Source organism: Rhea pennata, chromosome 28 (genome assembly GCF_028389875.1).
Source record: "Rhea pennata isolate bPtePen1 chromosome 28, bPtePen1.pri, whole genome shotgun sequence".
Lineage (NCBI taxonomy): Eukaryota > Metazoa > Chordata > Aves > Rheiformes > Rheidae > Rhea > Rhea pennata.
Window position 1 is genome coordinate 5,231,993 of NC_084690.1, and position 25,151 is coordinate 5,257,143.

The following is a 25,151-nucleotide window of genomic DNA, read 5'->3' on the forward strand; positions in this document are numbered from 1 at the left end:
GCCTAACCACCCGTGTGCATGTGCGTTTCCTTCCAGATAGCGTCATTAAGTCCTGCTCCTACAAGTCCTTCTGCGACCAGGCGCGGCGCAGCAGCTCCGGCGGGGCCACCCTGCAATGCTGCTTCAGCGACGACTGCAACGGGCCGCAGCGGGGCCCGCGGAGCGCCGGCGGCGACGCGCCGCTGCCCCTGCCCAGCCTCCTCGCCCTGGCGCTGGCCGGCAACCTGCTGCTGCGCTCGCTGTGACGGGCGGCCGGCCGCATCGTGGCCCGCTAGCTGCCAGCTGCCGCAGCGTAGGGACGAGCGCGGCAAAATCCCGCTGCAGACGGCAGCCCGCTGGCTTGCCCGCGAGCTTCGTGCACTAGAGTCAGGGCCACTCTCTGCTAAAGCTTGGGAGAGGCCAAGCCACCCACAAGCCGAACAAGTGCTGCTGTTGAAAATCACATTATTTGCCGCTACTGCTTTTCATTTACAGAACCATAGCCTAGCGAGAGAACAGGCCCTGGCCAAGCTGGTCTGGCTCCCCAGGCCACCCTGCGTGCCACCTCGCTTCTGCCACGGGCAGCTCAGCGTCCTTGCCAGCTTCGCTGAGCATCCCCGAGCAGCGGGGGCCTGGGCACGACTCAGGGTGGCCGGGCCACCGCCCTGTCCCCAGCTAACTAACAGACCATGACAGATGTGCTTCCGGGCTGATTTGTGCTGACTAGAGGTTCACGTGTCAGCTGCAGGGAGTAGTTTCTTTCTTCCTGTAGCTGCAAAGATATGAGGCCTGGATAGACTATAAATATATTGGGTGTGAAATACTGTCTGGGTCTGTGCTGTGCATTTCTTTGCGTTTTTTGACCAGAGATTTCCACTTGTCCGCCCTTGCCTCCAGCAGCCGCCGTTCCCGCCGGAGCCTGAGAACCCGCCGCGCGGCACGGCCGGCACACTATGTGCCCCAGACAGGCAGCCCTGCCCTGGCGGTAGTCGCTAGAGAGATTAAACTTTCTGGTGACTAATTCATCCTCCGGCTATCACAGCATCTCCGGGAGATCTTGCTTTTCCTCTTTCCGGGCGCTTTCCCTTTGAGCCCTTGACGAAGGGGCGGGTGCTGCAGGTGGCTGCTGTTACAAGCTGCTCTACTGTGATTATATGTAGAAGTCCTCCTGCCGCTGCCAGCCCTCTTGGGCAGCTCCAGTGCGAGTCTGGGGGCTGGGCCTGGTGGACCATGTGCTCTGAAGGGAAGAGCAGCACCTGGCTGAGGTAAGGAGTAGCTGGGGGGGCTGCAGGGTGCTGGGCTGCCACATGGGGAGCTTGGCTGTGTGCTAAAACAAGGACAAATCTCCCAAACCTTGCTGAGAGCAGATGGCACCTGATGGGCACCACAGGATCCAGTGCTAGGCAGCAATCAGACCACCTTTCTGGTTGTTTTTGGTATATGATGCTAATGAATGTGAAAGCATCTGCACTGAGGCTGGCACTCTGTTTGCAGCAGTGGCTGATGCTGCCTGTCCAAGGAACCATCAGTAGGACATGGAGAGGGTCTTCTCCTCCTGTGATCAGCCCTGGCCAGCCAGCAACACTTTTAGGCTCCTTGGACTAGCAAGTCCCTGGGGAAAGTGAGTGCTGGGTGGGTCCTGCGAGCCCTGTGGCTTGCCGGAGACCAGGCTACAAGGGAAGCACTGACGTGGGGCCTGTTTGGTGGTGTGAGGCTGCTGGCATTCAAGTGAGCTCTGGTGGAGCTACAGTACTCCAGAGTACTCAGTGCTGTTTTGTTTTGCAATGGAGAAGGGTAGAAGTGTGTGAACAAGAACAAGGAGGAAAGAAAAGGGAAGAGTAAGGCAGGAGGGAGAAGGAAGGCTGGGAGCATGGAGAGGAGAGCAGGGATTTGACTGCAAGAAATGTGCTTCAGGACAAGACAGCAAAGTGCTGCCTGAGAGCTCTGCCACTGTTCTGCCAGCACAGCAATCTGCCAGGAGTTTCCCTTAGTCATAACACAAGAAAAAAGGGAACAGGTACTGAAACCAAAAAGGGCAAGTTCAAACAGAGAAAAGAAATAATTCTGCATACTTTGATGCAGCTGTGGAACTCACTGCTGCAGGATATTACAAACAATTTACTGGGTTTTGAAAAGAGAGTCAAAAAGTCCTGGAGAACATGCATATTGGGTCTTGTGAGAGTTAATACTAACACGGGTTGAAGAGGGACACTTCTGCTCCAGGGACAGACCACTGCTTCTAGAGTGAGGCACCCTTGAAAGCAGATTATTCTATGTCTATTGTGGGGCCTGCGCTCCTTCTCATGGAGCACAGAAAGGACATTTCCTGAGATGGACTTTGGGTGCTAGTAGGACCTCCAAAGGCCCTGGGGACATACATGCCCTGCTGGCTCCTCCTGCCCAAAGCCTGGCACCCCCTCACAGCCCATTTCCTGCTAATTCAGGGGCTGTTCACACCCCCAGGCAGGGTATAGCAACAAAATCTACTGGAAAAATATGGGAAGAGAACTAAAATGCTTTCCAAATAAAATTTAAGGAAGAGCTCCAGTGTGACTAGTTGCCGTGTGACTGTGCCCATAGAAAACAGAGCTGCTTCAGATCCAGGCTCTGGTGTAAGTCACAAGGTCTGCAAAAGATGCCCCAGTACAAAAATACTCTATGGAACAATTTAGTCTTTGCAAAATAGGCAGGCAGGGAAAAAAAAAAAAAAAAAAAAAGACAGCCAGCAGTTGGCAGGGGAAGTCTTGAGAGAGCTCCATCAAGAAATGCCATTTCCGTCCTGTATGTAGAAATACCAGAAAGAGAAATCCATCTGAAAGTGCCAGCTGCTGTGAAAACGGTGGTGTGAGCCTGCTCCGCAGAGCACAGTGGCGTGCGCCTGCTCAGAGACCGTCCCACCGTGCGGAGCCGGCGGGCAGGGAGCAGCCTCCAGAGGCAGCGAGCGCAGCAAGCGGCAGGGGGATGTGCACGGCGCTGGCCAGGGGGTTACGGGTGGGCTGAAACCCCTGTGCTGAAGCTCTGCACCTTATCTCTGTTGCATTATACTTGCATCTCTGAGTGTGCATGTGCTTCTCTGTACTTATTGCAACACTGAGATTATTTAGCATGGATGTAGATATGGTTTTAAGTGAGTAAGTACTGGAACAGGCTGATGGACTATCCATCTTTGAAAAATCTCCAAAGCTTTCCTGGACAAGCCCCTGAACTTCATCTCATGTAGAGATCAGCCCTGCTTTGAGGCAAGAAGGTTGCCCTTCAAACTTTTTTTAATGATTCTAAGTATAACCCTGTACAGTGGCCTTCATTTCCATAACTGGTGGTTTTTCACGCTTCAGGTTTTGGTTCCCTTCTTATAACACCTTCTAAAGCTAAAACTCTTATTTCCAGACAGTGAGTGCTGGGCAATTTTAAGCTCTGCCACTTCAGTATCTCCAGCTGGGCAAAGATGAACCTTAGGGTCTGTGTCCATCTGCGTATGGAGCGTTGGCATTACAGAGGATAAAATACTAGCAATCTTCAGGGATGATCCTTCCCATAAAGGGCATCTGAGGGGTTGTGCCAAAATCCTGCTCTTCATTGCACACAGCCAAATGTGCACCCAGGATAGTCATCCTGGGTGCATCAGCTCGCAATTACACATGGCCCTGTCAGCAGCTTTCTGGGAGCACTGGCAGCAGCTGATGTGGAGGGAGATCATCAGTTCTTCTCTCCTGATGTAATAAATGATGCATTTTGGGCTGCGGCTTCCAGGAGGGTGTGTGGCTGGGCTGTCCCCCACCAGGGAAATGCAGGCAAGGCTGAAACTGTGGTGGGAGTGGATGGGAGCGGGGCAGAAGCCCCAACGTGCAGCCGTGCAGCTCTGGCAGTGGTGAGCGGCCACAACCAAGACTGCACCAGTGCCCGTTGCAGTGAGGCACACCAAAAGTGCCCCTTCGGTGGAGACCGAGGGGGAAACAGCCCTGTGCAAGTCCAGTGCAAAGCCTCTGGAGAAAATAGAAAAATAGTGGGAAAACGCCACTTGCGTGGTATCTGTGCAAGTGGGATGCCCAGCACCCAGGACTGGTTTCGCCTGTGTTGGGAGAAAGTGTTTCAGGGCCAGATGCAGCTACAGCACTGGCAGGAGAGCAAACGGGGACTTCCCAAGGGCGCAGCTTGTCTGTCACTCCGGGGAGCCCCGGCTGTCCTCAGCAGCGCTGGTGAGAGACCCCGCGTCTCCTGCTCCCCAAAGCCACTCTGCATCCCTGCAGCAGAGCGCTTCCTGAGCAGCACTCTTGTGGGAACTGTGGCCTGTGCTGGGCTGCTCATCTCCACTCAACAACACACATCAGCACATGCTTAAAGGTCTAGCTAAACCAGGCCCTCCCTCTGTGCTTTATTAGGCTCTTTGCAATGTGTTAGAGGCTGCTCTTTGCTGTGACAACCTGTGGTTTCATCTGCTCCTGCGGTGGTAACGTGGGCCCGGAACGCAGTCACACAGAAATGAACACACGTGGTTTCAGTAACAGCATTTGGGCAATCTTCTGTAACATGGAAGGGGGAAAAGCGTTGTTCTAAAAATGACTCAGGCCATAGGAAATGCTCAGGATTGAGGCAATGTGTTTACTGAACAATATTTCATATAGCAAGCTCTGAACAGTATATAATTCCTCTAGAAAAACTTTTCAAATACATAGCACAGAATCTTCGAAATTAATTTTCTCTTAAAATGAAGAAAGGCAAGAAATCTGCAGGCACATCAGCCATAAGGTGCACAGAGCTGGAGAAGGGGGTTATTATTTAAATTGCATAGAAACAGACAAAGAAACCTAACAAACATTTCCAGACAGGGACTCTGCAAAACTGATTCTCAAGTGGGTGACAGGAACACCACCGAGTTTCTGTGGCTAATTCAGCCTGATATGAGTTGTGGGACTCAACAGGCCCAGCCAAACAAATAACCAAAGACTAACCGATGCAACCGCGTGCAGGATCGGTTGCCTTCTGCCTTTAAATAAGGGCAGATTCTCTTTGGGCACAAAGCACGACATTCACGGAGGCAGCAGTAACCCTGATACCTTATCACAAAGGGCAATAGTGACTCAAACTACTTTCAATGGTCTATTCACTCAAAACATCAATTATTCACTCCAAGCTTTACTTTTGCAGCTTTCCTGCGTGAGGAGGAACCACAGGTTTGCACTGCGTGATGTTGCAGCACGCAAATGAATGTTAATGTATTTCACTTCTCTCTCACCAGAGAAGTGCTTTGGTGGAAGGGTGTCTGCAGCGTTTTCAGGAACGCTGCTGTCGTGTGCATCTACCCTCTCATTTGCAGCTACTATATTATAAAGCAGAGTTTGCTATTCTCAACTCAGGGAGATGTGCTGGGGGCTTGCTGAATCTATTCGGTGCCTGTTCTTTCTCAGCAGAGAGCCACTATCAGTGCTTTGGTATTTTTGAAGGGTCCTGACTTTAGATCTTCCTCTCCAATTTCTTTCTCTGCTTGCAGTGAAATCTGAAAGTCTGTCTGCATGTATGTAAGCAAGCATTTGTGCAAGCAGAAATCCAGCTGCACCCTCAGACCAATGGGAAAACATGTAGCACTCTCAAACTTTCATTCAGTGGAAAGCTCATGAGCATAACTGAGTTAGCAGGATCTAGATCTAAACTAGTATGCAAAAATAGTGGTGATCTGTCTGAATCAGATGTAGACGGTAGGGAAGCTCACATTGAGATAAATGCTACTCTTAAATCTGCTTTCTCATCTTTGCTAATGACAGCTGTGCCTTTCCTTACATGGCACAAGAGGCCCATAAAACTAGGGAAAGGTTTTATCAAGTCATAATGATGTCCCTCAGGGTTTGGAAGCCCCGAGATGCTGCGTTTTTGTTAATTTGAGGGCTGAGAGCAGAATCCCTGAAGTGTGCCTACCCTTCAAAACTTCTCCTGATAAGAATTAATTTGCTTTTCTGAGCATCTGAATGAGAAGTGCTGGCTGGAGTCTTGTCTCTGGCCTGCGGCAGGACTTGGTCGGGGTCTCTGGCGTCAGGGGAGAGTGTTTTATGGGGCAGGAAGGCAGCTGCTCGCCCCTGGGCTGTGGGGCTGCTAGCTGGCAGGGGCCTGGGAAACTCTTCGCTGAAACTTCCCGGTCAAAGAGCAAAACCTGTTCGGAGAGCGCCCAGTTACTAAACGGCTTTGTACCGACGCGGGTCGCTTTCGCCAGGAAAGGTCCGAGCCCAGGCTCAAGCTCCGCGGTCGGAGCTCTCGGAGGCGCCTGCCCAAGCCGCGGGCGGGATGCTCGGGGCCGGGGCCGCCGCAGGTGCGCGGGGGCCGGCGGCTCCGTCCCGGGGCGGCTCCGCGGGCACCGGCGGCTCCGCGGGCACCGGCTCCGTCCCGGGGCGGCTCCCGCCGCCCCGCACTCACATCCGGGGCCGGGTTTGCTAATGGGAGACGTAATTAACCCGGAAAAAAGCGCCGGCGGAGCCAGGGGCACACCCCCTCCGCCGCCCGGCCCTCCTCCGCGGCGCGGTGCAGCGCCAGCGCCCGCCGCCGCCCAGCCGCTCCGCCGGGCCATGCGCGGGGGGCGCAGCCCAGGGACGTCGCGGGGTGAGTGGCCGCGGCGGGGGGTCCGGGCCCCGCTCCGGCGGCGCCCACGCGGGTGCGCGACGCGGAGCGCCGGGCGCGCTGCGGGGCCGCGGCCCGGCGGGGAGCGGCGCTCGGCGCTGCGCTCCGCGGGGCTGCTCCACGCGGGTCCCGCGGGATCCGGGGCTTTTCCCCGGGCCGGGCCGAGCCGAGCAGGGCCTCTCCTTGCCGTGTTGGAAGGGACAGGGGCGAGAGGGCAGCCGGTGATAGCCCCGGGGGCTCGGCCCTGAACGGGGGAAGCCGTGGTGGGTCGGGGCCGCCGGTGCCGGGGTGCGGCAGACGCTCCCGCCTCGGCTGCCGGGGGCAGCGGTGCCTCGCCGCCGGCGGAGCCCTCGCCGCCGCTAAGCCCTCCCACCTTAGCGCTTGCGACGAGGGGCAGCGTGGGCACGGGAAAGCCGGGGGTAGCGAGGGCCGTTCCTGCCGCGACGGCCCCTGTTTTGGGGCGCCCAGCACAATCCCTGGGGGGAGGCTTGTGCGTGCTGAATGCATCGGCCTCTGCCTTGGATCTGTGCCATAAGGGGCTGGTAGCAAATGTGCACGGAGGATTTGGGATCCTCGGTTCATTAGAGCTTGTTCCTCCAAAATAGTGCTGTTTTTATATGATGAGATGAGGAAATTTAACCTTGTTGCTCCCAGCCTGCCTTTCAACAGGTTAATTACTTCATTAAGTCTAGAATTAGCAGGAGTTAGTAGCTGAGCTCTTCCTACACCATCTCTGTCTCATGTGTCAGTCACCAGATAGACGTTGGTAGGGTGAGTTTTGGAAATTCCTTTGCAAGGCCAGGTAAAAGGAAGTAGTGCTGGTTATTCTTGGAGCTTGCAGTAACACTCCACAGTGCCAGGGATTCCCGACAGCTGCGTGGTGGAAGCTGCTGCTGCAGCTCTGGAGGCCCCCCCCCTCCCCAAAGTAGGAGCAGTCATCCTGCATCCCAAGCAGCACCAGGCATTGCGGGCTGGCAGACCCGTGGGCTGGAGCAGGAGGAGGTGTCATGATCGTCTGCAGGAGCAGCGGGCTGTGTTGCACAGTGTGGTGCCAAGGGGATGCCTCCAGCCGGCGCTGCTATGATTTTTTCAATATCAGGTGGGCACATTGTTTAGTCTTTGTGCTGCCAGATTTTCATGGATAATGCTCCTGTTGCTGCAGTTTTTCAGTTTTTCAGTGAGTGCCAGGAGCAGGATAGGAAAGGACATGGGCAGCTGCAGTAGTGCAGTGCAGAACTGCCGTTCGGGGTGAACTTCCTGGAAAGTCTGGCTGTGTAACTGCACGTACGGCTTTGAGCCAGCTGTAAACACATAAAGGGGTCTGAATATTATTTGGATGATGTCCTGCTCCCTCGATGTCCTGCTACTTTCTGGGAAGCTGTCTCATTTTGGGTGAAAGACCTACCTGTGTCTTGGAAGACAGGAGAGAGGGCGTTTGTCATCCTGTTTTGCTATAAACCCTCTTCGGTAGCTTAATTGCTCATGTCATCTCATTAACTGAACTAGAAGAGGTTTGTCTGTTCTTTTTGGCGGGACATTATGACTGTTTTCAGATCTGAAAATGCTGAGAAGACAGTCACTTCGGAGGCTAGAAAAGGGAAGCATCCTGGCAGCCGTGAGAACATCAGCCTCTGATGCGCTTTACTGCGAGATGACATAAATTCATGAATTGGCTCTAGTAGTGAGGTCCTAGGGGCCTAGTTCAGGGCAATGCCTGGGAAATTCTTTAGATTATTGTTGGACGGCAGATTAGCTTCCATGAATCAGATGAAGGCATCCCCCATAAATCGTAGCTTCGTGTGCTCAGTTCCATTATGATGTCTGTAATGTTTCCCAAATGGATGTAATCTGAAGTTAAAGTGCCTTTCTTATTGCTAGGCCTTCAGGGATTCATTAGCACTTCTAAATGATGATGATCTTCTGTGAGGTCCTCATTCTCTTCCTCAGTTTTAATCTTGTGTCCTTCCGATAGCAAAGACAAGCCTCAGTCTTGCACAAAAACTGTTGTGATTTTGAACGTAGCAAACTGCTGTATAAATAGTAAGCATTAATGCAAAAGTGAGCTTTTTCTGGCCCTCCTGGAGCTCCTGAGCAGGAGAACCAAATACTCTCGTGCTGATGGAGCTGGAGATGCTATTTTTATCCTCTTCTTGTGGAAGAGTGAAATTTTCAGTGGCTGCAAGGAGATAGACATTCGTGTCCTGTAGGTGAGGGGCTTTGGTGAGGCAGGGAGCCTGTCTGGGAGGAGATGGAGCTCCAGAGGTGCAGCCCTAGGGAAGATTGCCGCTTTTGTGCTGCTGGAGGAGTGCGGACTGTGGAGGAGCGCAGACTGGGAGGCAGGGCGTGGAGTGATTGTTATCTCTGGTGCCCAAGGACTTTTGCATATCCAAGTGCAATCAGAGGTCTGCTTGCGCAGAAGAGTTGAGCTGGTTTGAATACTTTTTTCGGTTGAGCCTGTATTAATTGAGGAAGGCAAGGGGGAATTAAGAAGTCACAGTCTGTCCTGTGGCCTCTGGCACAGCAGTGCAAGAGGAGCTGGGAGAACCCATCCCTGACTATCCCATAAAAGCCAGCCAGATGTCATACCACACCTCAGTCCCTTTCATAAGCACAGATCTCCCGACTTTTATTAGGAGAAGAGAAGGAGACAATTTCTGAAGCTTAGTCTGAACTTACTGGTTCAACTGAAATCACTTGGGAATCTGCTTAATCTGCACTTTTCCCCTCACCCCAAACAGTGAATAAAGTAAGCACCTCTTGTGCAAAGTGCCTGCATAACCTTTGCATCAGGGCAAATGTGCTATTTTAAAACAATCCCTCTTTCTGAAGTGATGATTTCCCTCTTAGCAAGGCCTTGACGCCCCCGTCCAAAATGCTGATGCTAAAACTCAGAGATCCCAACAGCGTAAGAGTCAGCTCACTCTGCCATCTCTACCTTTTCAGCTGCACCGCAGCTCTTGCATAACACCTGCCTCTCAGGGCCCCACTCCACTGCAGCTCTTGAGCTCAAAAATAGCATTTCCTCCTTTTCTGCATGAGATCTTTTATTTGCGTTGCCTCCTCTTGTGGCACCTGCGCAATTTGCCTCCTATTCCACCAGAGAAACCAAAGAGAGTCCAGCCTGTGTCCTTTCAGCAATCGCTGCCTTTGCCTGCCATGAGCCGTGGGAACGGGAGCTCCCTGCCTGGGTGAGGGACGTGCTCTGCCAGCCATGCGCGCGCGGGACTCAGGTGCTTCGTGCCCTGTATGGGGCTGGAGGTGATGGCAAGGCTATGGAGACCCCCTGCCAGGGCCGTCTCCATTGCACGAGGTATTCAAGGGCTCCCTGTTGCTTGCTGCCTGCTCCTCCACTCACCCTGCACCAGGTAGGCATGAGCCGCTGCCAAATTAAAGCAGCGGCAAAGTGCACCCACTCCTGCTGACTCAGAGGCCACCGCTGCTGCGGGCTGGCCAAGGACAAGGCTCGGGCTCCCCCGTGCCCGGCACCCATGGGGCTGCTGCCTCGCGGCCGGGCTCTGTGGTCGGGCGCTGTCTTTCTGCCCGCTGCGGGCTGTCCCGCTCCCGCGTGCGAGCTGCAGCAGGCTCTGGCAGGGCGCTGCTCCGTGCGGCCCTTCCCCGTGGAAGGGCTCCCGGTTCTGCAGAGGGAGGATTCCTGCTGCCCAGAGCCGGGTGTTGCAGCCCGGGTCTGCTCCTTCGCAGCCTGCCGTGGCGCGGAGGTGAGCTCTGCGGCTCGCCACGGGGGCAGCGCTGGCGCGTGGTGTGCCTGGAGCGCTCGGTGACATGGCTTTACCCCGCGGAGATTGGTCACTGTTTTCCCTGCTGACTCTGCATCCTGGCTGCACATATTTTCTGCTGGAGTTGCAGATTGTTTTCCATTTCCTGGGAGTGTGCTCGGACTCTCTCTAGTGCACAGGCCGTTCCAGGATTATTTTTTGTTGCGGTTCCCGGGCGCCGGGGGCCTCGTTTCCCATGTCAAACCCTGTCGCTTCTTTGTTCCATCTCGCTGGGCTGCCCTTGGTCCTGGGGCCACACTAAGCTGCTGAGTCCCCTGCAGGGAGGCTCAGTGAAGGCAAGCACCACTGTGACGGGGGCTTCGGGACGGGGGGCTGTCACTTGGCATTGGTCTGCAGCTGACCCATGAGGTCCAGGTGGCCGTGGCATGGGGACAGTCCTGGCAGGAGAGGGTGGGAGAGCTGACCCTGAGCCACGCAGGCCGGCGGTGGCCGCTCAGTGCTGCGCTGTGATTGAGTCCATCTGCAGCTCCCCAGTGCCCAAACTCCTGCAGTTCCTCAGCTGAGCTATTTTAGTCCTGCTCACGTCCTTGCTGTATTTACCCTCCTGCCGACTGCACCCAGGGCGTCACGCTGACACCCCCGTCTTGTCACACGAGCGTGCAGGGTGGCTCCTGTGCTTGCCTGGCAGCTCTCCCGCCGCGCGAATGCGTGGTGGCAGCAGTTTCAGTTTGCTTTTAGTGTGTTAAGCTGGGTGCGTTGGAGGCCTGGGGGAGGCAGCAGAAAGGCTGGATGGGCGTTGTGCGGGGAGCTCCTCGGGCTGCCGCGAGCCGAGCCGCTCGCGGCCGGGAGCAATGGGCACCGCGGGCAGGTGGGACGCGTTTGTGCAAACGCCTCGCGGTGCTGTGGGGCAGCCAGCTAACGTGCCCGTCTGGGTGGCTCTGGCAGGTTCTCTCTGCCGCCTCCCTCCCGTAGGAGCTGAGCATCTGAGCTGTTGCCCTGTTCCTTTTGGTGCAAATGAGTTGAAATGAATGTAAATGCAGGAGCTCAGGGCTTGGTGCCACCTGCCCTGGTGTGCTCAGGGGAAGCTCTGCCCTCTGCACACCACTAACTTTGCATGGTGGTGTAAGCGATGTAGCTTGCTGGGGGAGCTGGGGTGGCTGCAGGAGCAGAGCACCCACCTCTCCCCTGCGGCGTCCGTCTCTCTAGGGTGATGCGAGAAGGAGCCCGGCATGCCTTATCTGGACCGGCAGAACCGTATCTGCGGGTTTCTGGACATTGAAGAAAATGAGACCTGCGGCAAGTTTCTGCGGAGGTATTTCATCCTGGACACCCAGGCCAACTGCCTCCTGTGGTACATGGACAACCCTCAGGTAGGAGTCCAGAGTCCGCATCCTCGTTAAGCACCACCCGCGTTAAATTGCGTTCCCGCCTGCCGCTTGGTCCCTGGAGCTGCTCCTTACGGCAGCCCGGTGCGGCTGCAGCCACTTCGCATGTAATGATCTTTCTCCTAAGTTAACTTACAGACTTTACTGTCCCTGTGCTGCTCAGGCATTAATGTTTTCTCTAAACAGATGTCTTTATTTTGATAGACTATTGCATGAGGCCCTGGGTCTGATGTTTGACTTTGGCCTCCTGCTTGTGTTTGGCTGTTTTGGAGCCTCAGTTAAGACAGACAACAGTGACTGCGGTCCTGGGAAAGCGGGTTTCCCCATGCCTGGAACCGTGTCTCTCCTCCACGGAGCTGCCATTTGCAGCTGCTGGCGTTGTGGGGCTGCGAACTGTCTGCCGGGACTGCGCGTGGGTCGCGTTGGCTGGAGCAGCCTCTGGCTGCCCTTGCAGGGGTCGGGACCAACGTGGCCGCAGGGATGTTGGTCTGTGTCCAAGGGCTGGGTGCCAGCTGCTCCGATATGCTCGGGGGAAGCTCTGCCCCTTCGTGCACCTCAAATTTTGCAGTGCTTTAAGCAAAGCAGAAAAGAGCCAGCTGCTCTTTTACTGTTTTTAGAGAGTGGCCTGGGAGGGAGTGTGCTGGTCCTTGGGGACAGAGCTGTCTGTCACCTTGGTGCATATGCCCGCACAGCTGAACCAGAGGGAAATGCTTCTTTCGCTCAGTGTGAAGCGCAAGAGCAGGACCTTTCCCCCCCAACCTCTATTGCTCAGTCTCATGTTGTTTTCCAACACTGGGGTTGGATTTTCTGCTCCTGCAGCCTCATCCGAAGCCTGATGAAGCCTGTGGGAAAGTTTTGGGTCTCGTCCTGCGTGGGGTGAAGCTGCTGGCCCGAGACGTAGCAGCGGTGTTGTGCGTGGCTGCGTCTGGAAGCAGTCTGTTGCTCCCGAGCAGCAGGAGCTGGTTTCTGTGCAGGACTTTCTCCCGGAGGAAATGGGAATACAATGGGATCGCATCTGTTATCAGCATGCATGGCGTGTGGCACAAGTACTCCTGAACTTCCCCTCCACGTCTCTCTGGACTTTGAATCCAAAGAAAATAAACCTAGAATTCTTCCTCGCATGCGTTTGGCTGCGTGACAGTGTGCACAGCCCGGAGCCTGCAGGCCTCTTGAGCTGTGCATCACGTCCAGCAGTAGTCCAGGACGGTACCGGGCAGCGAGACCTGCTCATCGCTGCACTCAGCAGCAGTGTCGTCCTCGGTCTGCAGAAAGCCCTGCCTCATCCAAGGCCGCTTGCAGGCCTCCCGCTCCAGCTGCAGGCTTTATGCTGGGCAAGTGCTGGGCGTCATGCAAGCTGGTGCGTCTCTAACACATCCCTCGGGCCAGCTCAGTAGAGACGTTTGGGATGAGTCTCTGGGAGCCGCAGAAGGACGCAGTGTGGGAGGCTTCCTGCCGCGTAGGATGTCCCTCTGCCTCTCCATGGCCAAATCTGGCTGCGAGGAGTTCCAGCAGTGCAATCTTCGAGGTTCCTAGGGCTCTCCCAGCAGGAGTTCACACCATGCAGCCTCGGGGGAGCTGGCACGAGCACTGTGCCGATGTACAGTGTGCATCTCCCGTGCAGTTTGTGACTTAGCACAAAGACAGTGGTAACAAGAAATAGGAAACGTCATTCTAGAAAATATTTGTCATCATGGAAGTGCTGTCAGGCAGCAAATGTTCTTCTTCAAGGGAGAGCCAGAGGAGCGGAGTAGCCTGAGTCTGTGCCTGTTGCCCCTGACATCCCTGGGAGCTGCCCTAGTGCTTGTTTTCAAGCTTAAAGTAGTGAGAAGCAAAGGTGAGCTCCAGCAAGACCCTCCTGGGAATCCCCCTGAGAGCTGCTGGCAGCGCTGCAGCCCCGGGGCTGGGGAGACGCCCGACTTCTCGAGGCGGCGCGGGGCTGGCGGTCGCGGCCGGGCAGCGCGGCAGCTGCACGCCGTGCCGTGCCGTGCCGTGCCATGCTGTGCCGCCGGCCAGTGCCGTAACCCTTCGCGGTGGCGCCTGGCTCCCGGGCGAGACCGAGCACTCGCGCACAGAAAGGAAAGGGCCGGGGCGGGAGCGCGGCTGCGGCTCTTGCCGCTCGTCCCCCGTGGCTCCGCGGCCTCGTCTGCCTGCTCCCTGCCCTTGACCCCCGCGGCTCGTTGCGTGTTTTGCAGAACCTGGCTATCGGTGCGGGTGCCGTCGGATCTCTGCAGCTGACCTACATCTCCAAGGTAACGTCAGGGCGGGCGAAGGGAAAACGCGCGCTCTGCCGCCTTGTCCCCGCGCGCCGGCAGCTTCCCGGGAGAGGCGGCGCCGCGCCGGGAGCGGGGCTGAGCGGCGCTCGCCGTGCCTGCCAAATCGCGGCTCGTAGCTTATGCTCAGATGAAGCAACGCTGGGAGGTTCGGCCTTCCCCGTCCCAGAAGGAGCCTCGCTTATGAATTATATGCTTTAGTCAAAGCGAAAATTGCTGTAGGACAGCATCTGGTCACAAACTGCAGGACTGGGTTATGCCATGGCTTTAACTACCGACTGTAAATATGCCAGAAAAGTGGAGGTTTGCTTGAGAAAACATATTTAAAGCATTATAGACTGGCTTAGAAATAGGAAGCCTGTCAGAATAAATACTGCATGAATGCTGTGCTTGGAGCCTCAGGGAATATTATTCTTATATAAATGATTCCTACTCTTTAGGGAGAAACCGCTGCTATTTTCCTTCAATTTTCTTACTCGCTGAGAAGAGCGGCTGTGTTTGTCTGGCAGAAACCCCTATTTCCGAGGCCTTCAACAGCTCTGCGCTCTCGGCTGTGCAAAGCAGCGAGCGCCCGGGGGGCCCCGGCGGGCGGTGACAGCCGGCTGCTGCGCCGGGCGCTGCCGCGCACCCACCCTGCTCCGTCGCGATGCGCTTCCCGCGGCGCGGCTCGCCGCCGGGGATGCGCCGGGACCCGCGCGCACCCGGCCCGTGTTCGGGGAGCTCCGTCTGCCCCGCGCGCCGCCGCACCGTCTTCTCGCTCACTTTTTCCTGCTCCTTTGCAGGTCAGCGTCGCCACCCCCAAGCAGAAGCCCAAAACGCCGTTCTGCTTCGGTGAGTGAGGGGGAGCGGGGGCCGTCCTGGGGGCGCGAGCGGCGGGGCACCGCGGGGCTCGCGGAGGGCAGGGGGTCTCGGCACGGGGCTCGCGCCGCCCCGGCCCTGCGCGCGGCAGCACTCGCGGTCGCGGTGCTCGTGAACTCTCCCCCCCCCCCCCCATCCCATTGCAGTGTGCTGCCTTGTACGATGCTGAGCTTTTTTCTCCTTTTTATTTCCCACATAAGCTCTTGGGGCTGTCGGGCCTGAAAGGGGTGTTTTGTCTCAGGTTTCCCCCATGCCCCGAGTGGCCCACGGCCTGACTCACACTGCACAGGCTCCTTGCACGCACGAGCCCTGAACTCTGGTTTAAAGCTGCAGAAACGGCAACACAAGCTCATACTTGTCCCAGAGGGATGGTGTCGCCTTTGCAACACTTTACTGCAAGGGATGTAACCCAAGACAAGGAGCAGAGCATGCAGCGCGTTCCCACGCGCTGACTGGGCTTGCTTCCGGAGCGGCTTGGGCTCGTCCCACGCTGCAAAACCCCACGTACCTGCAAATGTGGGGCGCGCAGCAGCAAAACGCTCTGGTACTCCAGAGCCAAATGCCTCGGCGACAGGAGGCAAAGGCACAAGATGTGCCTGGTTTTCAACAGGATCTTTTGCAATTAAAAATATCTCCAGCTTTTCAGTGCAAAAGTCCTCCGGGAGTTCCTCTGCCCCATCTGGCTGGCGGCAGCGAGGCAGCGGGGTCAGGGGGCTGTGTCTCAGGAGACTCCCAGACCCCGCTCGGGCTTGCACTGGAGTTTCAGATGAGGGTTAAAATCCAAGTAAAGAAAGCGGCAGCAGCCCGCCAAACACTCGTGCGAGTGTGCAGCCCCAGCGTGCCGGCTGCTCTCCGGTCAGCCTCCCGTGCCCGGGGTTGAAGTTCGCTGCGTGGCCGTGGCCGGACCTGGTGCTGGGCCCTGGCGTGCCCGAGCACTGCCGCGAGCCGGCGTGGAGGCGAACACGGCCGGGTCCCAGCTCTGGGGCGAGGAGCCGGGAGGTGCTGTCTCCTTGCGTTTGTTTTAATAACGCTAAGCACTGCCTCTCTTTTATTTGATAGTTATCAATGCTTTATCTCAGCGCTATTTCTTACAAGCCAGCGATCAAAAAGACCTGCAGGACTGGGTGGAGGCTCTGAACCGCGCCAGTAAGATTACGGTAGGTTGCACTATGTGTGTCTCCGATGTCTCTGCGTCCTCCCGTGATGGGCTGTCAGATAAGCGTCTGGAAGGGCTGTGGGTCTTGTTCTTTCTCCGCTCTCCTCCTCCATCACCTTCCCCACCTGAGAAGCCTGCCAAGAAGTAGCGGTGGTGGCAAGGCTGACCCTGGAAATGTTTGGGCTGCAAGAGGTTTAGTGCAGCGTTTGCCATGCTGGCCCTGCCTCAAACACCTAGTCAGGCTCCCGGGATGATGTTCTCTGTTAAACCTGGGATTTTGCTTCCCAGCTGCAGACCAGGGAAGAAGCTGAAACGGAGCTCTCGGCTGGCTGCTGCCCAGTCTCCTCGTCCTTCTGGAGCCCACGCTGCTTCCTTTGCCGCTGCGTAAAGCAGCGGCGAGGCTGGGCTGCAGCTCCTGAAACCCCTTCCTTCCCCCCGTGCCCCGGGGACGGCCCCCCTGAGCAGCGATCTTGAGCAGATACCTCGTGTGGTTATGTGCTGTTCTGCAAGTGTGCAGGGACCGGGTGATTTTAATTTAAGAAAGAAACTCTCTAAGCAGAAGAGGCAGCCTGCAGGCAGTGAAGCCTTTCAGACCGTGGGGCCGGAAAGCTTTTTTGGCCATTTCCGAGGACTCAGGGCCGGAGAGCTAGGATCCTCCTGGTTTGGGTTTTCTTTGCTGCTCTTGGTGCGTCTCTGCCCTCCTTGTCCCAGCCACCGCACGGGACGGCAGCGGCACCCCGGGACGGCTGTGCTGGTGCTGACCCTGTCTGCACGTGCGCCGGTGCTGCTTTTCCCGTGCTGCTCCTGGCCGGGATCCGCGCCTCACCGCTTCCCCGCTGCTGCCGTCAAACAGCTTCTTTCTTGTGCTGCAGCCCCTTACCCCACGGCGCGGTGGGACTCGGCTGGCAAGCTCCCCTTGTTCACTGCCGTATTCGTGCAACCAGAAATCAATGGTCGCTGACCCAGTAACTGCGGTGTCTTTGCTCCTCAGCTGCCCGCTCCTCCCGCGCCGAGGGCTGCTGCGTGCCCGGTCTGGCGCGGTGGCAATAAAAGCAGTGTCCGTGCACCGAGTATCGAGCGCTCAGCTTGAGGAGGCGGGGTGGCGGGACTTCCCATTTAGGTGTTTAAGGCGCAGCTCTCTTCGTGGGCGCGGGACGTAAGGGTCCCTTGGAGAGCGTCGGGGAGCTGCCGGGTTCTGCGTGCTGGGCGTTAGCGGCACGGCAGCTGCCTTCCGCAGGTCTTTCCCGTCGCGGGACGCGAAGGGGGCCGAGGGCCCCTTCGAAGCGACGGGCGCTGTCGTCAGGTCGTGCGCCCAGCTGCTGCGCTGGGTCGGGCTTCGGGGGAGCTGCCTTCGGCCCCGAGTTACCGCCTCCCCGCAGCGCGCGGGCCGCCGGCCGCGAGACCCTCGTCTGCGCGTGGGGCGCTGCAGCCGCCCCCTCCCGCTGCAGCTTCCCGGTGTTCCCCGCTTGCGCCCGGATTTCCGTGGGCCGCCCTGCGCTGCAGCCCGGCTCCTGGCAGGCACGGGGGCCCCCGCGAGAGCCCCCCAGCTCCGTCGGCAGCGCTCCGCAGGGCTGCCGTGCCGCCCGCACCGCGCTGCCGGCTCTGGCACGGCCGTGCCGCAGCCCCGCGCCGGCGGAGCCCCTCCCTGCGCGGGGCAGGAAGGATGGGGCAGCGGTTAGGGTGCTGCTCCCGCCGCCGAGACATCCAGGTTCGCCTTCCGGTTCTCACAGCAACTTCTTCTCTCGCCCTGGCAAACCGCTCGTTCCTGCGTTTCCTGCCCGCCGGCGGGGGCTGCCCGGGACCCCGGCTGCCCGTGCCCGTGCCGTGCTCGCGCCGGTCCGCGGGGCAGGCAGCGCGGAGGCGGCCGCACTCCCCGTCCCCCCTCCCGCAGGTGCCCAAGGGCGGCAGCGTGCCGCCCGCTGCCGAGGTTGCCAAGCCGCCGGCGGTGGCCCAGGCGCAGGAGAAGAAGCCGCCGGTGGCCTACAAGACGGAGATCATCGGCGGAGTGGTGGTGCACACGCCCATCTCCATCAGCCAGGTGAGCGGCCGCGCGCCGTCCCGCTGCTCCCGGCCCTGCAGAACCCCGAGGGCGGCGGAAAGCGCCTGAGCTTGGGAATTCCTCCGAGTCCGCGGGCCGGCGGCAGGTTTTGGGAGCGCCGAGCGGGCTGGGCGCTGGCGTCGACGCGGCGCGGAGCCCGGCGCAGGGCAGGCTCCCACCGGCGCGCTCGCTCTCGGTTGCAGAACGGAGGGGAAGGAGCGGAGGGCGGCGGCGACCTGGCCGCCCACCCGCTGCTGCGGCGCTCGCAGAGCTACATCCCCGCCTCGGCCGCCAAGCCGCCCGCCGGGCCCCCCGTCCTCAAGAGCGGCTACTGCGTGAAGCAGGGCAACGTGGTGAGTGCGCGGCCGAGCCCCGCGGGCACTGGCCTCCCCGCGTCGCCGGGGCTGAACGAGGCTCCTCCTGGGCGCGGGAGCTGCAGCGACGTCCAGCTGAACGGTGGCTTTGGACAGGCCCCTTCCCAGGGAACGGGGTGCCCGGTGGGGGGGAGATGCTGGGGGGGTGATGCTGGGAGGGTTGCTCACAGCGATGCTGGGGGGAACCGGGACGCTCAGAGATGCCGTGGGTGGGAGGGGAGGGAAGGATGCCCACAGGGATGCCATGGGGAGGGCGGGGGGGGGAAGGACGCCCACAGGGATGCCTTGAGGTGGGGGGGACGCTCTCGGGGATGCCATGGCAGGGGCCGGGATGCTGGCAGGGATGCTCAGGACATCAGGCCACGAGAGCTTGTCCCTAGCATGGGGAGAGCGTCGGAGGCCAGCGCTCAAGGGTTTCCTCCTCTGTCTTCCAGAGGAAGAGCTGGAAGCGTCGATACTTCGTTCTCGATGAATTTTCCATCAGCTACTTCAAGTGCGAGCAGGTGAGCAGCCCTCCCCAGCTCCATCCCTCCCGGGATGGCTGCGCCCGGCTCCGCTCCCCAGCCGCCGCTGCAGGAGGAGGGAGGTCGCCCTTGGGCGCTAGCCCGAGTGCTGTGGCTGCCTGCACGCCCGGGGTCCGGCAGGACGAGCCACCGTCTCCCCCTCGCCTCCGCAGGACAAGGAGCCCTTGCGGTCGATCCTCCTGAAGGACGTGTGCAAGACCCACGAGTGCTTGGTCAAGTCTGGGTAACGCTTCGTCCCGCGTTTCCGTCGTGCTGCTGCGGGTGCCCCGGCACCGGGGCTGCTCGTGGGCCCCTTCCCGGTGCCCGGCCGCGGGGAGCGCGCAGCACCGCGGCGCGGGAGCACCAGGACGGGGCAAAACGCGCCGCCCTGCCTTGTTTCGGCTGCGTCCGGAGCTCTTCTCCCCTCGCTCCCCTCCCGATCGCAGATTTCCCTCCTCTCCTGGAAGCCCTCTCTCTCGGCTGCCACGATGGTTAGAGGGTCTTGGAGCAGTCGGCCCTTCTCTTCCCCCTGCCCCTCCTGCAATTCCTTCTCTGCAGTTCTTATTTCTCCTCTCTCCAAGCAACCTGCAAATACCTGCGTCCCTTCCTCCCCGCGAGCGTCCTGGCTGCAGGACGTTCTCTCCTGCGTTCTCCCTCGTGCTCATAGCCCTCTTCGTGGGTAGACGTGCTAGCACAGCCCTCATCTCCTTAGATTAAGGAATAAGCAGAGGCGCACAGCAAATAGCATCGCAGTACACAAGAGCGAAACAGCTGAACGTCTTAGAGGCGTTTTCCTTAAACTGACACGGGCGACTACGCCTGTGGTCTGGGGAACAATTTATTGCACCTAATGCTGGTAAAATCAAAGTAATTTAAAGACTTGCAATGAAAAGCAAACTAAGAAATCAAACTTCTTTAGCTAATGTAAGAACATAATTTATTAGTAAATCCAGGAATTATTTATAAATTATACTAAGTTCAAATTTTAAACCACCTATAAATGTGGATCCGGATTGTGGATGTGGGAGGAGGTGGTTGGTGTGGCTGCGGACTACAGAAGCCGAAATGCCTTTGTAGATAGAGGTAATGCTCTCCGAGGAGCTGGAGCCTTGTTCTTGAATCTTGATGAGACCCACGGGTTGCCCTGAGCAGTTTTCCTCAGCACAGCCTAGATGTGAACGTAAATCAGGAATTTTGGTATCTGTGGTGACTTCTGCGTGATGGCTCTTTCTCGCTGTTCCTAGCGACCTCCTAATGCGGGACAACCTCTTCGAGATTATAACCAGCTCCAGGACGTTCTACATCCAGGTAAGCCGGCCGAAGCGAGGCGCTTCGGAAGCGTCCCGGAGCGCGTCCCGCCCTGGGAGCGCCGCGTTCCCGGCGGTCGATTCCTTCCCAGAGCTGCCGCCCGGGGCCCTGCGGAGAGGCGGAGGCAGGTCCCACCGTGGCTGCGTGTTTTGCAGGCAGACAGCCCCGAGGACATGCACAGCTGGATCCGAGCAATCGCAGGGGCAGTCCAGGCCCTGAAAACCCGCCCCAGGGTAGGTCACACCCCTTCTGCTTCATATTTAGTGTTTATTGAAGATTATGCCAACTTGTATTTTTGTAGTGGCTTGTGTAAACACTCGGAGCTAGCCTGTTTCCAGGATGAGATCCTTACCGTCTCTGGGTTTGTTTACCAGTCACTTGAAAAGTTTCCTTAAAAAAGAGAGATTCAGTCCCGAAACCGGCCCTGGTCTGCTCCGCTCTCCGCAGCTTGAGCGGGAGACTGACTAATGGCAAAGGACAGTTTAATTCCGGTTTTTGGTTTGCTTCGTTTCCCCCCATTCCTGCCGAGCGTGCAAAGGGCGTAGCCCCAGTCCCCAGAGCTTTGCACGTTACTCGCCGCAGTTGCATGCGCAGGGAAACGGCAGCCCGCGCTCGTTCTGTGCGTGTCTCTGCAGGAAATCTCCTTCATGAGGTCCACGTCCATGATCAAGCCTGGAGGCTCCAGCCTGTCCAGCTCCTCAACCCCTTCCTTGTCCCAGCTGAGGCAGCCGGCGGAGGAGCGCAGGGTGCTTTGCAAAGCCCCCTCGACCTCGGCCTGGCAGCCGTGGACGCCCGTGCCGCGGCCGGAGGGCAAGCAGCCCGCGGCGGAGGAGATGCCTGGGCGGCTGAGGGACTCGGTGTTCCTGCCGGCCTTCGCGGAGCGCGACGATGCCGCCGCCGCGGTGCAGGGCAAGCGCGTGCGGCACAGATCCGAGCCCCAGCATCCGAAGGAGAAGCCGTTCGCCTTCGACCTGGACGACGACAGCATCCGGACCTCGGACGTGTAACGCGGCGCAGAGCCGCGCCGAGGCTCCTCTCCGGGACGCGGGGACGCCCGCCGGGCTGCGGCCGTGGCTCTCCGCGTTGGCTGGGCTGGAAAAGCTGGTCCCCTCGGTACTTCTGCTGACGTGCGTCCGCTCAGCGCTTTGGGCCAAATTTATCCCGTTGCCTTTACGGGGATGAAATTGGCCTGTTTCCTCCACTGCAGCTCTTCCTGGTGACACAAGATTCAGCCAGACCCGCTTGCTCCATGTCCCCGCTCTCCCAGCGGGAAGCGAGGGCTCATTTTCCGGCAGCCCCTCCGGCGTCGCGGCAAGCCTGACAGAGGCCGGCCGCGGGAGCGATCTGCAGCCGCGGGAGCTGTTTGGGTGTTGTGGAAAGCTGCTGCAGCGCAGGGTGACCTTGCACGCGTTTTGCGCCTCCGTCGTCGTCTCTTTACGAAGTGGGAAACGTCGGGGCCTGGCGGAGGTGCGTCCTGTTCTGCAAACGCGTAATTTCCGTGAGGAGGCGAACCTGGAGGAAACGGCAGGAGATCTCAGACGCACGAAGGGAGACCGAGGTGACCTTCCCCGTGCTTAGCGGCGGAGCACGCATCTGCCCTTGGTGCTGCTCGCCCTTCCCCGAACAGCCCCGCTACGGAGCCAGGGAGACGCCCGCCACGCTGCTGCGCTCGCCAGAAGAAAAAGCACGGCAGCTTAAACGTTGACATCTTCATTTCTAGGAGACCAGCTCTTTACGCTGCCTGACTAGTGGTATATTAACAAATCTGTTTGCTTTTAATTAATTCTTTTTGTATCTGTGGCCATTGTATCATGTTAAACTCTGGCAGACTGTGTTCGAGAGCCTAGGAAAAGTTTATTGGTACTTTTTAAATGTGAGTCAAGGTTAGGACCACTTCTTGGCAGACTGCAAGCGTAACAGTGACTACAGGTAACAGGACAATTCTCAGGTAAATTTTCAGTTTTGCACTGCATACATTTAGGCATCAAAAATATTACGTGCCTGAGCGGTGAAGTGCTTCTAATGAAAGGCAGTGAAAGCAGAGTATTTAAATGAAACTCGGAAGACTTGTCCAACCAACTTGCCTGTTGCCTGACGTGAAATGAGAATGAGCAGAACTCTTTTTAAGCAATGTGAACGTGTAATTTCCGTAAGCAAATAAGCTCGTATGCGAGGTGTGACGAGCAGTGCGGAGAAAATGCGCGTGCTCCCTGGGCGGAGAGGTGGTCTGAAATCTTGGCCCGTGAAAGGCGCGTGTGACGCCGGGGCGCGGGGAGGGACGGCTCCTTCCCAGCCCTCGCTCCCGGAGCGCTCGCCGCCGGAGCGCCGCGTCGAGCCCCTGCCGTCGCGCCGGCTGCTTCGCCCGTGTTTTGAGGGCTCTCGCTCTGGATCCTCCCCGGAGGGAAGGGTTGCGCCAACGCTTTGCCCCGCCGGACGGGGCGCGGGCTCCCCCGGGCTCCCCCGAAATGGGGGGCGCGTGCGGGGCTGCTGCCCGCCCACGCGGGAGGCAGCGCGCGCTCGGGCACGGCAGAGCCTTCGCCCGGAGCCGCGGCGGGCGCGAGCGGGGGCGGCCGGAGCAGCGGCTCTCCTCCTCCGCGGCGAGGCCGGAGGGGACGCGCCGGGGCTCCGCGGAAGCTGCCGTCTCCCCGCTGGGGCGCGCGGATGCGCTCCGTGTCCCGGGCCGGACGCGGGCGCGCTGTTCGCCGTCTCGGCTCTGTCCGGCCGATAAATCGGGGCGGCAGGCGTTGCCATTGCGCTGCGGGCTTACCAGCACGTGGAGCGGTCTAGAGTTAACACGGCCTCGCTTCGTGGTGCACTGGTTGTCCTTTTTTGTTATTACATGTTCTGACTCTGCAAAATCTGCTTAACGTGCTCCCCAGAAGCAAAAAGTCTGATTTGCTCCTGTGCTTTTCAGGTTTCCAGCTGTTTAACAACCGCGCTTCAGCCGAGTTCGGTCTCGGTCTGGGATTGAGCGGAGCTTTATCGCGGTTGAGCATTGATGAGGCCTGATGGATCTCATAACGAGATTAAAATCTCATCTTCCCGCTTCAGTCTCTTTTAGTTTCTGAAGGCCTGCTTATCCAGCCAAGCTCTGCTGGAAGTCTAGATAAAAGGATGTTGAAACGTGGCTCAGAGCTGTTATTAAACGGGATGGAAAGCCTGAATGGAGAGCTGCAGGGTCTTGGGTGCCGCCGGCTTTCTGCAAGCTGCCCGTCTCTGCGATGGGTAAGGTTTGGGCCTTCTCCTGAAAGTCACGCTTGGAGACGAGAGTCCGGAGAGGAATGCTACACTTTGCCGTGCTCTGCAGGCTTTCTTTCTCCCACCTCTTTGTGCCAGTCCTGTGTCAAACATGCTGCTGTTACAGAAACCATGTTTACGGCCAAGGCGTGACCTTGCAATGGAACGGAGTTTTGGGGTTGTTTTACATCCCTTGCCCATGGTCGTGTTTTCAAAGCCAAGCTAAGGTCGGGCACGTGTTGCTCTAGGGGAGAGAGGACCCTTCTTGGATGCTGTAGTGATGCCTGGAGAAAGTCGACAGTGACACGACTAGATTCAGCCTGAGCGCAGCTGCATTTCTTCTGAGTTCGAAGAAGCAGTTGTTATGTTGTCTGATTGCATTATTTTGCTTCCCCATGTTTCTGTTCCAGTTCATGGAGAAGCATGAAAGGTACACTTTATATAGCCTGTGTAATATAGTGAATAAGGCCTCCCAGATTCTTAACATAGAAGTGGCTTTGCGTGGAGATGTTGGAAAACGTTGAAACTATGGAAATGAGAGGGAATCAATGCAAATGGTACAGGGAGAATATTAATACTTGTTATTTAATTGTATAAAACTAGTTTTTGCTGTTCTTCTTTCTTTCCTTTTTGCTTTATTTGCACTAGTATTTGAAATCTTCTTGTTTTGGCTGAACTGCTATTTGGCTAGTAAAATGTTCTATTTCAAAAAACTTTTGATAATTTGGTATGACTATAAATGGTAGAGTTACAGCATTTAGTGATATCAATGCTCTGACCTCATTTTTGGAAAACATTAAGTACACAGAGACTATGTTTAATTTGTGCAAGGCTTCAAAAACATGAAATACTGAGTATTTTTGTTGCTTTGTAATTGCAAAGTTTCCTCAGGCCTGGGATGGTAAAGTTGGAGCCTGTTGCACAACTATAGTTAGTTATCCAGGTGGAGAAACTGCAATGGCTCCAGTGCTATTGCAACATTATTGTTTCTCTTTCCACCCTTCCTGCATCTTCAGGACAGCAAAAAGGGCTGAATGATAGCACGTGAGCATGAGATTAAAACAAACCCATTCAAAGTCAATCCATATTCCAAAACAATCCATAACACCCTTTTTCAGGCATTACGTGCACCCCTGCTGTCTCTCTTATGGAAGAGGATTTCTCTTCCCTCCCTCCCCAACGCCCAAGGACCGGACTGTAATGCTAGCAGTGAACAGCCAGGGCGCGAGGGAGCTTTGCAGCATTCTTCTAAGGAAATGTTAGCACTTGCGCTGTGTGTTTGCATCGCAGCAGTCCTGCCTGTGGATGAATGCATCACCCTGCTAGACACCCCTGGGCCGTGCATGGGCCCTTCTGAGAGTGATTTACTGTGAGTGTTCCCTGCTTTTGCAGACAGGTGAGCGTAGATTTAGGGTAACTTGTATGGAAATAAAGATGTGAGAAATGAGTTTGCTCTTTTATACAAAAACTCCCAAAACGGTTTCAGCCATTTCTATAGGTACTGGCTGTGTATTTTAAGTGCTCTTATGGACCAGGGTACCTCGCGGTGGGTGATGCTCCACCTAACTCTTGTGGTGTTGATTACCTGCATCCCGCTCTCTCGCATGTAGATGCTGGCTGCCGGGAGATGAAACTCCTTTTCTTCCCCTGTATCTTTAAATAAAGAAGGAAATCCTAGTAACTTTTCCAGACTGTCTGTTGGCATT

The 25,151-nt window shown here is 57.3% G+C and overlaps 1 protein-coding gene across 2 annotated transcripts; it reads left to right on the forward strand.

Moving 5' to 3' along the window:
- Window positions 1–6,480: 6,480 nt before the first annotated feature.
- On the forward strand, window positions 6,481–25,126 carry PLEKHA2 (pleckstrin homology domain containing A2). 2 transcript variants are annotated; one of them, XM_062596880.1, is made up of 12 exons: window positions 6,481–6,564; window positions 11,523–11,686; window positions 13,894–13,950; window positions 14,754–14,802; window positions 15,889–15,986; window positions 17,877–18,023; window positions 18,227–18,376; window positions 18,832–18,900; window positions 19,074–19,133; window positions 20,145–20,208; window positions 20,364–20,441; window positions 20,844–25,126. In XM_062596880.1, exons 2-12 carry the CDS (start codon window positions 11,546–11,548, stop codon window positions 21,332–21,334), a joined length of 1,404 nt encoding a protein of 467 aa, XP_062452864.1. In that variant the 5' UTR covers window positions 6,481–6,564; window positions 11,523–11,545; the 3' UTR covers window positions 21,335–25,126. The 2 variants fall into 2 exon arrangements, with proteins under 2 accessions (XP_062452864.1, XP_062452865.1); XM_062596881.1 differs by having other exon boundaries at window positions 19,074–19,144; window positions 20,844–21,313.
- Window positions 25,127–25,151: the final 25 nt, after the last annotated feature.

What these genes read in the sequence shown, in the direction of transcription:
- PLEKHA2 (XM_062596880.1), top strand. Translation starts at nt 11,546, where the DNA reads ATGCCTTATCTGGACCGGCAGAACCGTATCTGCGGGTTTCTGGACATT. An exon ending in GCAAGACCCACGAGTGCTTG is followed by an intron (nt 19,134 to 20,144) that starts GTCAAGTCTGGG and finishes CGCTGTTCCTAG; the next exon opens with CGACCTCCTAATGCGGGACA. An exon ending in CCCTGAAAACCCGCCCCAGG is followed by an intron (nt 20,442 to 20,843) that starts GTAGGTCACACC and finishes GTGTCTCTGCAG; the next exon opens with GAAATCTCCTTCATGAGGTC.